The sequence below is a fragment of the Dama dama genome, chromosome 5, assembly GCF_033118175.1.
Source record: "Dama dama isolate Ldn47 chromosome 5, ASM3311817v1, whole genome shotgun sequence".
In the NCBI taxonomy this organism is placed as follows: Eukaryota; Metazoa; Chordata; class Mammalia; order Artiodactyla; family Cervidae; genus Dama; species Dama dama.
The window spans coordinates 120,196,473-120,209,524 of NC_083685.1; the positions used below are offsets into that span (position 1 = coordinate 120,196,473).

The 13,052-nt window shown below is 58.3% G+C and overlaps 1 protein-coding gene across 2 annotated transcripts; it reads left to right on the forward strand.

Moving 5' to 3' along the window:
• Positions 1 to 518: 518 nt before the first annotated feature.
• MCRIP1 (MAPK regulated corepressor interacting protein 1) lies at positions 519 to 8,526 on the forward strand. Of its 2 annotated transcripts, none has more exons than XM_061144523.1 (5): positions 519 to 583; positions 6,455 to 6,510; positions 6,594 to 6,712; positions 7,336 to 7,437; positions 7,622 to 8,526. In XM_061144523.1, the coding sequence occupies exons 2-5, from the start codon at positions 6,503 to 6,505 to the stop codon at positions 7,684 to 7,686; spliced, it is 294 nt and encodes a 97-aa protein (XP_061000506.1). In that variant the 5' UTR covers positions 519 to 583; positions 6,455 to 6,502; the 3' UTR covers positions 7,687 to 8,526. The 2 variants fall into 2 exon arrangements, with proteins under 2 accessions (XP_061000506.1, XP_061000505.1); XM_061144522.1 differs by lacking the exon at positions 519 to 583 and adding an exon at positions 775 to 941.
• Positions 8,527 to 13,052: the final 4,526 nt, after the last annotated feature.

The following is a 13,052-nucleotide window of genomic DNA, read 5'->3' on the forward strand; positions in this document are numbered from 1 at the left end:
TGCCCCACCAGCGGGGCTATGGGCCGGCCAGACTGGCCAGGATCCCACACCTGGGCAAAACCCCTCCCCTCTCCCAACCGCGGCCTGGCTTTTTCTTCGGGTGAATTTTTGTTTTTTTTATTGCTATACTTTTTACTTTTTCAATAAACGTGATTCCCAAGCCCGTGGTGATGGCCTGATTACTGGGGACCGTCCTGTCCCAGTCTTTCGGCTCCGGTTGCTCCGGCGGTCAGCGGACAACCGCCGTCCACTCTGGTCTGGGGATCCGGCAGTGTCGGAGCAAGGAGCTAGAGTCTCGTGGCTCCCGACCGCCGGTCCATGCCGTCCATCGATCCCGCTACTCCCAGGCCCTGTCTGTCCCAGAACCCCGACCCCGCTGACCCAGGAGACTGTCCTCGACATCCCTCGTCCCCGGCTGGCACGAACTCCAAGAACACCTCAGACCCCAGCCTCTCGGCCCCAGCCTTCAGTCTCCGCCCCTCCCCGCGCCGGCGGTCACGTGACCTGCGTCAGCGCGCGTGCGCGGCGACGCGTCACTTCCGGCCGGGCCCCTGGCAGCGGCGGCGGCGGCCGAGAGGGCGAGGTGAGGCGGTAGCGGCGGGGGCGGGGCGGGCGCGGCCCGGACCCGCCCTGGCGCGGCGGCCGCGAGGGGAGGGCCCCGGGCTGGGTCGCGGGGTTCCCGGCCCGCCGCGGCGGAGGCTAGGGAAGGGCGCCGCGAGGCGAGGCGGGGCGGGGCAAGGGGCTCAGAGGGAGTAGCGGGCCGCCGTTCTCCGTCGCTGAAGCTGCCGCCTCCTCGTCGTCCCGGGAGCAGCCCTGACGATGCTTCCTGACCGCGAAGCGCGGCCGGCAGGGCTCCCGCGGTTCACCCTCCATCGCCGTCCCGCGTGTCCCACGCTCCTGGTGTCCGAGCTGGGCGAGGCAGTGTCAGGGGAGGGAAGGGGGTAAGAGGCTGCCAGTCCTCGGGGAGCTCACCGGAACCCCGGAGGATGCCGGGGTGGGCGGGGACCACCGTGGGGAGGCCGCGAACGGAGCGACCCAGGTTTGTGAGAAACTTCGGGTAACGCGGAGGCGCACAAGTCGTGTCCCCCACCTGCCTCCTAGGAAGACTTCCCAGAGAAGATGGTCATGAGCCAGGCCCCCAGGGCCAGGGCGATGATTTTGGGCAGATGGGACATTTTGAGCAAAAGCCTTTGAGGTGTCAGGGGGAGTGTCCAGAGCTTTTAGAGAGCCGTGCGGGGAGGGAGGGGGCAGGCGCCAAGTCTTGAAGGAAGAGGCTTGATTTGGGGTGAGTGGAAGGGCTGGCGAGATTTCCAAGTGAGGAAGGAGGGGAATGCATACATTGGGGTTTGTTATTTGGGAGGGAAGCTGCTGCTGTCACCAAGAAAAGAGGGAGAGGGGTGGTGCAGTGCTTAGAGGCTTCGCCTGGGGGTCTTCAAGGGTTGCCAGGCCCATTTGGCATCTAAAACAGCAGTCTCCTGCTGGTACTTGCTTGAGTGGTAGATTGCCTTCTAAAAGTCTCATTGGTAGAAACTGGGCTGTTGAGATCCCCAGAGACACAGAATATGAAGGGGAAATGGAGTCTTGAGAAAATTTGAGTACCTACCAAAAATTTTAAAGGAACACAGAGTGGCTGCAATTGCATCATTGATTCTTAACTCCGGAATATCCATTGTCACTTTTCCAGACAACAGAATATCAGCTCACCCCCGGTCTTTAGACATATGGCTGTGTGTGGGGAAAGAGTTCGAGACTGGGCTTTGGGCTCCCTTCCCGGCATTCCTCCTCCCTGGAGATCTCTGAAGCCCTTTTTTCCCCCATGAAAGAGCAAGACGCTACATAGATCCATCCAGGAAGAGTCCTTCCGTGTCTCTAAGCATAACCACATTGGTGCCAGGGGTCTGGAACCTGCCAGGGGCACAAGCGAAGGCAGAGGCAGTCTCTGGGGTGCTCAGGGCAGCTCAGTCATCCTAGCCTAGCCCTGATTTCTGTGGCCTGGGAGGCCGAGAGGTTGGGAGTCTCTTGGGGCCCAGACCCCACTCTGCTGAATGGCGGGTTGCTTCATCCGCTAAACCTCCAGAATGGGGTTTATCGGTGTTCTCGCTGGCTCAGTGCGATGGCTCCTGCACAGTTGGCCCCTGGCTGCTGCCCCTCCACAGTGTCATGTTTGCGGGTCTCCACCATGCCTGAGGAAACTTTCTGCATTCAGTTTGCCCAAGGCTGTCCTGGCTCACACTTCGTAGTCAAGAGCAGCCCTTTTACTCTCAGAAATGCCCAGTTGGATGATGCATTCCTTCTGTGATTGCCCTGTCCACTGTCTTGTTGGATAAGCAACCACAGAGATCTTGTTTGAGGTTGTGGCTTCATGTGGCTGTACTTGGGTCCCTTTGAGCAGGAAGACCTAGTGAACATTCTTGGGGGTTGTTTTGGCTCAGATGGAGATTCCACAGCCCATAGAGGGAAGAGACCTGCCCAGGGGTGACAGAGCAGCGATGGATGACCCCCAGTCACAGAGTGGTTCTGGACCCTGCTGGGTGCTGAGCATGCACCCCACTGGCTGCTATGGGCTAGGCTGTTGTGGACAATAGTCAAGGCCTGTGGAGCACACCGGAGGACTTTGTATGGTTCTCTGTGACTCGCACCAGCGGAGGTGGCTCTGTGGCTCAGACTGTGTTTGGGATGGGCTGGGGGCCCAGTAGCTGGTGACACCCACACCTGGTGAATTAGATTGTGGCCAGACTGAGGGCGTGATGGCAGTAGAAGGCCCTGGTAGTGTCTGGGTGGGGAGTGACTTGGGTGGGGAGAGGTTTTGGGAAGATCATGCTGGCATCATGTGAACCAGGGATGGAGGAGGGTAGTGCAGGGTGCTGTCCCGTCATGGATTGGAGAGTGAGCAGTGGGTGTCGGACCAGGGGTGGGTGGGAATGGGAAGAAGTAACTGAAGAGTACACACATGTAGGGGGAGGCTTGGGATCTGTGGGCCGAGGGGAAGCTCAGCATCATTAGATCTGAGACCTCAGTAGTGTGAGCTGGGCCTCACAAGCTCCACCGAGCATGAAAAAAATGGTGCTAACCTTTGTGCTGGCAATTGCCAGATACAACCCGATTTCAAAGCTATTAAAAGGATAAAAAAGTTTCTCAGAGTTGATGGGATGTAGTATATGTAGTGAGGTTTTGAGCTCCAGTCTTCAGGAAATAATTGTCCCTGATAATCATGGTAAACAAAAGTCGGAAAGCAAACAAGAGGAGGGAGATGTTTGCAGAAGTGGATGCTTCCTCCCCACTGGCCAGATGGACTGGAAACTCCAACCTCAGGGGACTCTCGTGGCCTACTGGGCCTTTTTAGGTGTCCCTGGCGTTTTTCCAGGCGTGCCATTCTCCCCAGCCTGCTGGTCGCCTGGCTCCTCTGCAGTCACCTCTGTAGAGGCCCTGCTCAGCACTTTCCCCAGACAGTAAATGTGCTCGAGTTTCCCTTTGCTTCACCACACACACCACTGTCAGCCCAGGCCTCGTGCCTCTTTTCACAACCGATTGTCAGGGACGGGCAGTCTTAGCTGATGGTCCCACTTCCTCCCCTCACTCCACTGAGCCCCTTCATGCTAGGTCGTTGGAGATTTTGTCATGGTGGCTCAGTGGTCACCTCTCCGCCCTGGCCTTCCCTGAGTCCAACTGCCCTTTTAGACACCTCCTCCCTGACCTTGTTTTGTCTCTTGTCCACGCCTTGCAGCTCGGCCCTCTCCGCTGGACAGCCGTGTGTCCCCAGGCTTCTGTTTTTAGCATCAGTGGTATGATTCGCCCGCCGTTGCCATGGCTCATACTTGTAGCTGTCACCTTCCAAGGCGGAAACAGGCCCAGTGTACATGGGCCCCTTTCAGTGACTCTCCCTCGGCACAGACAAGTGCTGTTTCTCTGGTTGCTCTTGTGCATCTCTTGGTAGCCACCAGGCCCTTTCCTTTGGGTACATCCTGGAACTGGAATGGCTGTCACGGGGCATGCGTATTTGTTAGATTTTTCCCGGAAATTTCCTTTGGGGTCAGCATGGGGGGCCCACCTTCTTGGAGGAGCTGCAGGAGTTATGAAGGTGAGCGAGTGCAGCTGACTGTCCCTCTGTCTTCAGGGGAGCAGCAGGTCCTGGCCCCGCAGGAAGCTGCTGGTACACTCAGGTGAAGCCTTGGTGTCCCTGCATCCCATAGGAGGCAGGGTATCCACGGGGGCGGGGCAGGGCCAGCCCGAGGTCCTAAGGAGAAAGGCCCCTGGAGGGAGGCCAAGCTGCTGGGAGAAGATAGAGGACTTGGGGGTTCCTCACAAGTAGGAACCAGCTGGTAGGACACAGGCCATTAAAGACAGACCTGGTTGGGTGTGACCTCCCCCATTGAGAGGAGGCAGACAATGACTCCTTTTTAAAAAGTCCTTTTACTCATTCTTCAAGTCCTGAGGACATGAGAGCCTGTGGGTGTCTTGCCCCTGGCCAGGGTACTTCCTGGCCGCTCTGTCCAGGGCACCAGAAACCTTATTAACTCAAGTAGCATATCCGTGTGGACAGGTGCCCAGTGACAGGTACACAGCTCCACGGCTCGTGGGGGATTCTAGCCTGTGGTCAGGAAGTGCAGCCTGTGGGGGCAGCAAGGGGTGGGTTCCCACTGTGGAGACCAAATGCTCCAGGGGCCTGGGGTCCAGGCCTTGGGAATGCAGAGACCAAGGGGAGCAGGTGAGGTGCTCAGAGAACCCCAGAGCTATGATGCATGTGTGCAGTCGGGGCAACGGGAGCTGGAAGGGGCTGGCCTCTGAGTTAGGCCTGAGACTGAACGGGGCCCTGGACCAAAGTCAGGCACCCACAAAGGCCAGGCAGCTCTCAGGCTGTGACCAGAGGAGGCCAAACCCAGGCTGCCCTGGAAAGAAGAGGCCCTGGAGATGGACAAAGCTGGGAAGGCAGGTACCCTGAAGAAGTGGCCCCTGAGGTCTGAGAGGACAGACTGCAGGAGGGCTGAAGGGGCCTGGGCATGAGGGGCCAGCCTGGACTGGGCGGGGGATGGCTGATCTCCAGGCGCCTCCCTCCTGTTGCTTAATTGAAGCCTCCTACCTCATTGCGCTGCCAACAGCCCCTTGAGACGTGAGTGTTCTTGAGCCCCTTCAGTGTCCCCAGGGCACCCTCAAGCCAGAGAGGGCTTTCCCTCTTTGCTCTGGTGTCTGTGGGACTGGCACCTGGACAGGAGAATCATAGGCAGTGAGATCCCTTGAGTCCAGAGAAAGGAGAAGTCACTTTGTGAGGAGCAGGGCCTCTCTCCTGGGAGGGCATAGGCTTCGATGTGCCCTCCGGAAGCTGGCTTTATGCTTTGTTGTTACTACCTCAGCTTGTAGGCTGTTTCACCTGTGCAGATTTTCTTCCCCCAGCTGTGATGTGCAGCATGTGTGATCTCAGTTCCCCTACCAGGGATCAAACGTACGGCCTCTGCAATGGGAGCACAGTGTCTTAACCCCTGGACCACTAGGGAAGTCGCCCTGTGCAGGTGTTTAAATGCCAAAGGAGCCAGAGAGGAAGTATCCACTGGGTCTCATCTTCCAGGCTCTTCAGGAGGGGCTGTGGCTACACGCTCTGAGCATTCTGGGGCCCCCAGGCTCCAGGGGCTGGGGAGGGGAGGCGCTTGTGCTCACAGGCCATTCCCAGGTGTCCCCCTTTGCCCAGCACCTGGGGTTGGCCTACTCTGGGGCAAGGCCAGGCCTGGGACTAGCCCTGTGCAACTAGCTTCCTCACCCTGCGGTGTGTGTCCTCAGCCGGAGAGGGGACTTTGTCCAATTGGGCAGTTTGAGAGTGAGTCTAAAAATAGACCCCCATCCAGGGCTGTCTGGTTCCTGGGCTGAGAGAGCCTGTAAACAGGACACACCCCAGAGTCTCGGTCACCAGGATTGACCTGATGGCTTCCTCCAGGTTCACAGCCCTCCCCCAGCCCTCCTGTCACACCGTGGGAACCAGGAAGCCAGGCAGGCACTTTTCCCATTGGGAAGCGTATCCCCATTTTACAGATAGGAAACTGAGGCTCAGTGGAAACAAGATACTAGGCCCTGCAGGCCATGAGGGCACTGGACGACTACAGGCCTTTCCTGCGGCTCCGCGCGCTGTCAGGAGTGGTGTCCTGAGACTTGAACTGGGAATATCAATGGGGCTTCCTGACCCTGGGGTAGGTGCTCCCTGGGCCACAGTGGTCCAAGTGTGGGGTCCACTTGGAGCTCAAGCTGCTCCGACTCATGCCTGTTGGCGACCCCTGGCTGCATTTGGCTAATGGTACTGTACCCTTAGCCAGCTGGATTGTGGCTCAACCCTGTCTCCTGGAAGGCAGGGAGATCACAGCTAAAGGGAAGAGGCAAATGCCCGCACGCCTTTCCCACCCCTGGACCCCTTCGGGAGAGGGTGGCAGGGTGGCCTTCATCCCACCCCTATGTCGTGGGCCTTCCCTTCCAGAGGCCGAGGGGATCCGGCAGTGGAGTGGGAGGACCAGACACCCCAGCGATGACCAGGTGGGTCTTAGGTAGTGGAATGACCTCCAGGTGTGGGGGGGCCCTGCCCTGTAGCCCCTCCTCACGGGCCGGGCTCCCCCCAGTTCCCCCGTCTCCAGAGTCGTCTACAACGGCAAGAGGAACAGTAGCCCCCGCTCTCCCCCCAACAGCAGCGAGATCTTCACGCCGGCCCACGAGGAGAATGTGCGCTTCATTTACGAAGGTACGTGGGGTGTCCCCAGTCAGCCACCCTGAGCCCCTTCTGCCCTGCACTCCTTTGGGGTGTGGAGACCTGTTCTGGTCACGGGTGTGCCTGGTCAGCACTGTGGTGTTCCTGACAGGCAGCACCCCAGAAGAGGCAATGTTTGGAGTCAGTGGTGTTTGCTTGGGAAGAGGGGGGCCATGGAAGATGGCACACCCTGGGGAACCTGGGGTGTCTTGGGAGTGGTTTGGTGGAGGTGTGAGCACGTGTGCACAGCATTTGTGCTGGGAGGTAGGGGACAGGACCTGGGAAAGATGGGGCGCCCACCTGGAGGAAGTGCTGTACTCTAGTGGGTCTCATATGCCTCTGTGACTGCAGCTCTGGTCATGATACCATGAGGCCGAACGGGGCATGGCTTGGGCAGGGCTCCTCGAGGGAGCAGGGTGTGTTGAGGACAAGTTCAGGTTAAGAGCAGGCTGGATTCAGGAGCCAGAAACTGTTGAAGTGGGAGTTTGGGCATGGGGGGCCTGCAGGGCCACTTGGAGGGGAGGGACGGCAGGAGCTGGTGCCATCTGCTTGGACATTGATGGGGCCAGATTGCAGGCCCGGGGGGTCGGGGCCCTGACCACCCCTGCTTCCTGCAGCCTGGCAGGGTGTGGAGCGGGACCTGCGCAGCCAGATGTCGGGCAGCGAGCGGGGCCTGGTGGAGGAGTACGTGGAGAAGGTCCCTAACCCCAGCCTGAAGAGTAAGTGGGGCTGCCCTGGGCGTGAGGGGCCGGCTAGGGGGCAGGAAGGCCCACCCGCCTGCTGCTTCCAAGACAGCCTGGTTGGGTGGCCTGGATCCCAGGGCTTTCAGAGGCAAGGGCAGGACAAGGGACAGACCCTGCCTCTCCACCCGTACCCACCACTGACCATTCTGTCCCTCGGCAGCCTTCAAGCCCATCGACCTGAGTGACCTGAAGCGCCGGAACACGCAGGACGCCAAGAAGTCCTAAGGCGCGCCAGTGCCCCTCCCCTGGCCTCCGGGAGATCTGGGTGCAGCCTGCCGCTGGCCGCCTCCTCTCCTGTGGGCTCAGCTCCTGGGAGGGGGAGGGGGCCTTGCTCCCAGTGGGCCGAAAATCCCGGGACCAGGACAGGCATGATTGATGGCCAAGGCCTGCCCCTCCTCCCCGAGCCTTTCCTTTCCTCTCGGGGGATCTCAGGTTACCCCCGTCCCTAGGAGGGCCTCGGCCCTGCCAGCCCGTGCCCCCCAGGCCTGGCTGGACCGTTGGAGCTGCTGGTCCTGCCTGCCCCCCAGGGCCCTGACCCTGATTCTTACCACCTTCTCCTGCCCCCACCTCCCAACCCCTGGCCACTTCCAGGATCAGGAGGGAGATGAGGGGCCCTTTGTTGTCTCCTGTGCTGTGGGACTGGGCTGGTTTTGTCCTGAAGTGGCCAGGAGCCAGGACAGGGTGGTCCCACCCACACCCAGCATGGGTCCCTCACCGACCCCTGCTGCATCTGTGGCCTGGGCACCGGGAGCGTCTGACCCCCCCACCTCACTGTCCAGCCTGACCCCTTCCTTCCCTGTCAGCTTCAGGATGACACCAGCTCTCCAGGCCTGGCACACTGCTGGGTGCCCCCTCCACGGGTTCTAGGCAGCCAGGTCTGGCCCACCTTTGGGAGGGGGCGTGGGGCTGGCCTGAGCTGGTGAGGCTACCCAGTGGGTCCTGCTCTGTGTGTTGAGTTGGGAGGGTCTTCAGGGCCATTTTTTTCTTCCTGTGCCCTCCAGATCCAAGTGTCTGACTGGAACCTGAGGACCAGTAAATAAAGGTGGGGTGGCATTGGCTTGGCAACTTGGTCTGTGAGGCCCCTGTTTTTCTCGGCTGCCCACACAGGGCTGGAAGTCTAAGGCCCAGAAGTTCCATCTGATCCCTGGGCTCCACCAGGGGGCTTGGGCTTCTGGAGGGCAGTGGGAGGTGGAGGTGGGGGCCCTGGAGGTAACACATCTCTTGGCAGCACTGGGCCTGTCTGCTGTCCAGGGAGGGTGGCTGCTGGACTTGGAGAGCCTCAGTGCACTTGACCTTCAGACCTGGACGTAGCCCTGGCGGACAAGCCAAACTGGAATTTATTTCGGGAGCAGCCTTTCCTGTTAGAGTATTCTGGGGCTCCAGCGGCCCCACAGGTGGCTCTGGGAGACGTCTTCTCCTGGAGGGGGTTCCCCAGGGATGAGGGTACAGGAAGGATGGTTCATGCAGTAAGCAGCAGTCAGTGGGCGTTGGCTGGTGCCAGGCCTGAGCCAAGTTCCTGTAACCACACAGGCCTGTTTGCTCCCCAGGGACCTATGGGGCATCCTGCCAAGGGTTTGACTGCCTGCTGGGCTGGGTCACCCACACAGCCCCCCTGTGTGGCTGGAAGGAGGTGGGCGTGGCCTGGCTGGGGCTCCGGGCCCTGTGGTCAGAGGCTCAGTGGGCACACGGGCACACGTACCCTCCACCCAACATGTCAGAGACCACTGAGGATGGGGTGATGGTTGGCCAGCAGAGATCCCCTGTTGGGGAAGGGGAGGGGTGGGCCTGAACCCAGCTAAGCCACTGCTGCGCGTGTGGCATTGAGCAAGCTGCTGAGTCTCGCAGCCTGAGTTTCCTGAAGTGGAGGTTAGCACCTTCCTCTGGGTGGCTGCCAAGTATTAGGGCCTGCCGCCGCTACAGTCACCTCATGGATGCTCGACAGGGCACTCGACCCATAAGACTTCGGGAGCCTGGATGTCTGCCTTCTCGCAGCCACGGTCCTGGCCTTGCTGTGAACTCTGGGGCATGTAACACTGCTGTCCTGCCTCAGTTTCCCATTTAAAGTGAGGGTTTGGGCTGTGGTGCCTGGAAGGCCTCCCCCTGAAGGGGTGTTCAGGCCCCCTGGCAGCACACTGGAAAAATCTAATATGTTGCGTTGATTTTGCTCCCAGCCCTCTCTGGGTCATCCCTTCCTCCTGTGGGGTTGGAAAGTGGGAATGGTGGCACACCGGGCCCCAGGCATCTGGGTCTCCTCTGTCTACGACCACCCTGGCCTCACCTGCTAGCACTGATACTTGCCCCTGTGTGGGTGGGCCCATGGGGCAACCCTCAAGGCCTTTTCATTCTTGCTGTCCCTGCCAACTTAAGATTTTCTGAGGTAGAGGCCCTAGGCCTGGAGTCTTCAGAGGTGGGAATGTGGTTAACGGGCTGTGCCAGGGTTGCAGGGGAGTGGTGATAGAATCCTCACCAGCATGGTGGGCTGTCTGGTTGACCCTGAGTGGCTGGAGACACCTTCCCTAGCCTCAAGACAGTGAGGGCAGAGGAGATGAGGGAGTGTCCTGGTGGACGGGGTACCCACACCTCCATCACATTCTCCCTTGGCCGTGCCATACACGTCTCTGTTTGCTTTTATTCTGTGCTGGCAACTTGGTGGGGGATGGGGTTATTACCATAACACCTCAGGGAGGGAGCGATTTTATTGCCCACATCTTCCATATGAGGGAATTGTGACCTGCTGTAGGAGACTGGCCGTATCTGATTTTTAAGCTTGTTTATAAAAATCTGAATTTAGCACGTACTTGCTGAGTATGTACTCTGAGCATGTTCACGTGTATTGAGCATAAGCAACAATTCCCCAGTGTCATACCCATACTGTAATACCCAGTCCACAGTCCCCTACTGTTGACAATAATGTATTCCTCACGGGTTATACACTGAAAGGCCAAGTGTATCAGCTGCATCAGCTTGGTGTGTCCCTAGTACTGCCTCCTACATTTTCCCTCCATTTATGATGGAAGACTCCCTGGATACCTGATGTTGGAGTTTCCCAAATTCTGGTTGCATCACTGTAGTGTTAACAGGCTCCTCTGTTCCCTGCACTTTTGTAAACTGAGGTGAGATATGATGAGTGATGGAATTCACTGGAGCAGACTTTGGGTGTAAAGGGATCGCTCTGGCTGCTGTGTTGAAAACAGGCCATAAGACTCAGGGTAGAAGTGGCAAGACGTGTTAGGAGGGCTACCTCTGGTGAATCGTGGAAGGAAGAAGCTGGGTGAGGGGGTAACATGCCCATGCTTAACGTGGGCAGTGGAATTCGAGATGCCATTGGATGTCTTAAGTAGAGGTGCCAAGTGGGAAGGTGAGTCTAGTGTGGATCTGGAGGGGCCGCAGGGGTTGGAGATAAAGGTTGGGAGTAATTTTAATGTTGATGAAGAAGGGAGGAGGGTGGGACCTGATATGGTCCCTGCGTTCAGGGGAAGGAGGAGGAAGCAGGACAGGGGCCTGGGAGTAGTGGAGAGCAAGGTGAGAGAAAGGGCAGGCAGGGGAGGACCCGGGACTGAAGGCTGCCACAGTGTCCAGGAGGAGGCCCAGGCCGTCAGAGAGTTTGGCAGGTGCAGCCCTCAGACTTCTCTGACTCTCACTTAGAGGCAACCACTTTCAACTTTTCTGCTGATTCTTTTGTGTTTTCTATTTTTAAATAGCATACATGAACGGTTACTTCTTACCCTTTCCTTCTTACCCCCAGCCCAGCTTACTTGCATGTGTGCTCAGTCATGTCCGACTCTGCAACCCATGGACTGTAGCCCCGTCCTCTGTCCATGGGATCCTCCAGGCAGGAATACCGGAGTGGGTTGCCATTTCTTTATCCATGGGATCTTCCCGACTCCAGGGATCAAACCCACCTCTCTTACTTTTCTTGCATTAGCAGGATTGTTTGCCACTGGCACTACACACACGTGTTTTTACCATCCACTGTCCTCCCTAGTTTTTTTTCTCTCATAACTTTGGTTACATCAGTGTTGAGTATTTAAATTATGATGTCTGTGTGTGCAGAGCTGAGCCATGTGGTAAATTGTGATTTTTTTTCTTTTCTGCTCAACTTTCTGTTCTTGAAGTTATTATTGCCTTCTTTTTTCATTTGCTTAGTTTTCTATGTTCTAACACTGAAGATCTGAACTCTCCACCAGGTTATCTAAATCTTTTCTCAGTGTGTTCAGTCACTTTGATCCCCTTGAGGGTGTCTCTCCTGTAAACTTGCCCTGCTTAAGGCTGCCTCCCCCAGTGACCCACTCTGCCTGGCACACTAGTGCCATCCTGGGGATGCCCATCACTCTCCTAGGTGTGATCCTTGTTTATTATAGTCCCTCTGAGTGCTGCACACACACAAACACACATACACAGACACACACTCTGGGTAGTTCTCATGCTTTTGGGGGAAGGGCATGAGATGAAGGGCTGGGGTGGAGGTGGGAAGGGAAGCAGAGATGGCGAAGGGGCAGAGAGCCTGGAACGTTTATCTTCCTGAATGCAGGGTGATGCTGTGTGGGTGCTGGGCCCTACTTTGGAACGTGGGTTCCCCCACCTGTAGCCCCTCCACCCCACCTGCAGGACAGCCTGGTCAGAGTCTATGTTTATTGGCTGGATGAGTCCAGCCCCTGCCCGGCCTCCACCTCCACCCTTGACTTCACCAGCCTGTTCCAGTTCCCTTGGGGACAGGGACAAGGTGGAGGAGGACAAGGGCAGAGGGAGTCAGGATGGGGAGGGCTGTCAGGAGGCCCCTGGGTGAGTGGCACACCCCGAGGGCAGTCACCAACCCTGAGCTCAGCTGGCGTGAAGGAGAACTTGTGCCCTCCCTGTGCTACCTTGTGCCCACAAGGCTTCTGGGCACGGAGGACGGGAAGGGGTGCCCCTCTGGACAGGGGCTCAGAGGCGTGCTCGGGCCTGGGGAGCCTGGGACAAGAAGTGGTTGAAGCCTCAAGGTCAGGGGTCTTGGGTCCTCAGAGGTGCAGTCGGCCACGCTGCCTTGCTACCCTGCAGCCCCCACCAATCACAGTAACATCTCATCCCACCTGGGCCACAGGAGAGCCCAGTCTACTGCAACTCACTTTCTGCCCTTCCCTCCCTGCAATATCCGGTGGCACGAGGTCAGGGTCCCCCTCAGGAGGGCCCCAGTGCCTGGGAGGTGAGTAATTCTATTTACCTTTCCTGAGAGGCCTCCTGTCCTTTCATTTGCCCCAATTAACCCAGCTTTGCCTGAGCAGCTCCAGCCCACGTGGCTGGGCGGGGACTGTGAACACCCCCTCCCCCAGGTTCCAGCAGTCACTTCCCACCAGCTCCTAGAAGCAGGGCCACCTGACTGGCCCATTTGGCTTCTGCTCTTGGCTCCCGCTGCCTCTTCCTCTTTTGACAGCACCCCTGCTCCTCCCTTCTCCACACCTCCCTGCACCAGGCATCATGGCACCAGCCACAGGGGCTGCTTGTGAGGCATGACCATAGTCCTGATGCTCCTACACTTGCCTCTACCCTCTCCATCAGATGCGCTGTGCCCCAGGGGTCCACAGCTTGGACTCGGCGTGCCCATTTGACTCTGC

Coding starts and splice junctions, on each gene's coding strand:
- MCRIP1 (XM_061144523.1), top strand. Junction 6,713..7,335: donor TGTGCGCTTCATTTACGAAG/GTACGTGGGGTG, acceptor TGCTTCCTGCAG/CCTGGCAGGGTGTGGAGCGG. Junction 7,438..7,621: donor CCCTAACCCCAGCCTGAAGA/GTAAGTGGGGCT, acceptor GTCCCTCGGCAG/CCTTCAAGCCCATCGACCTG.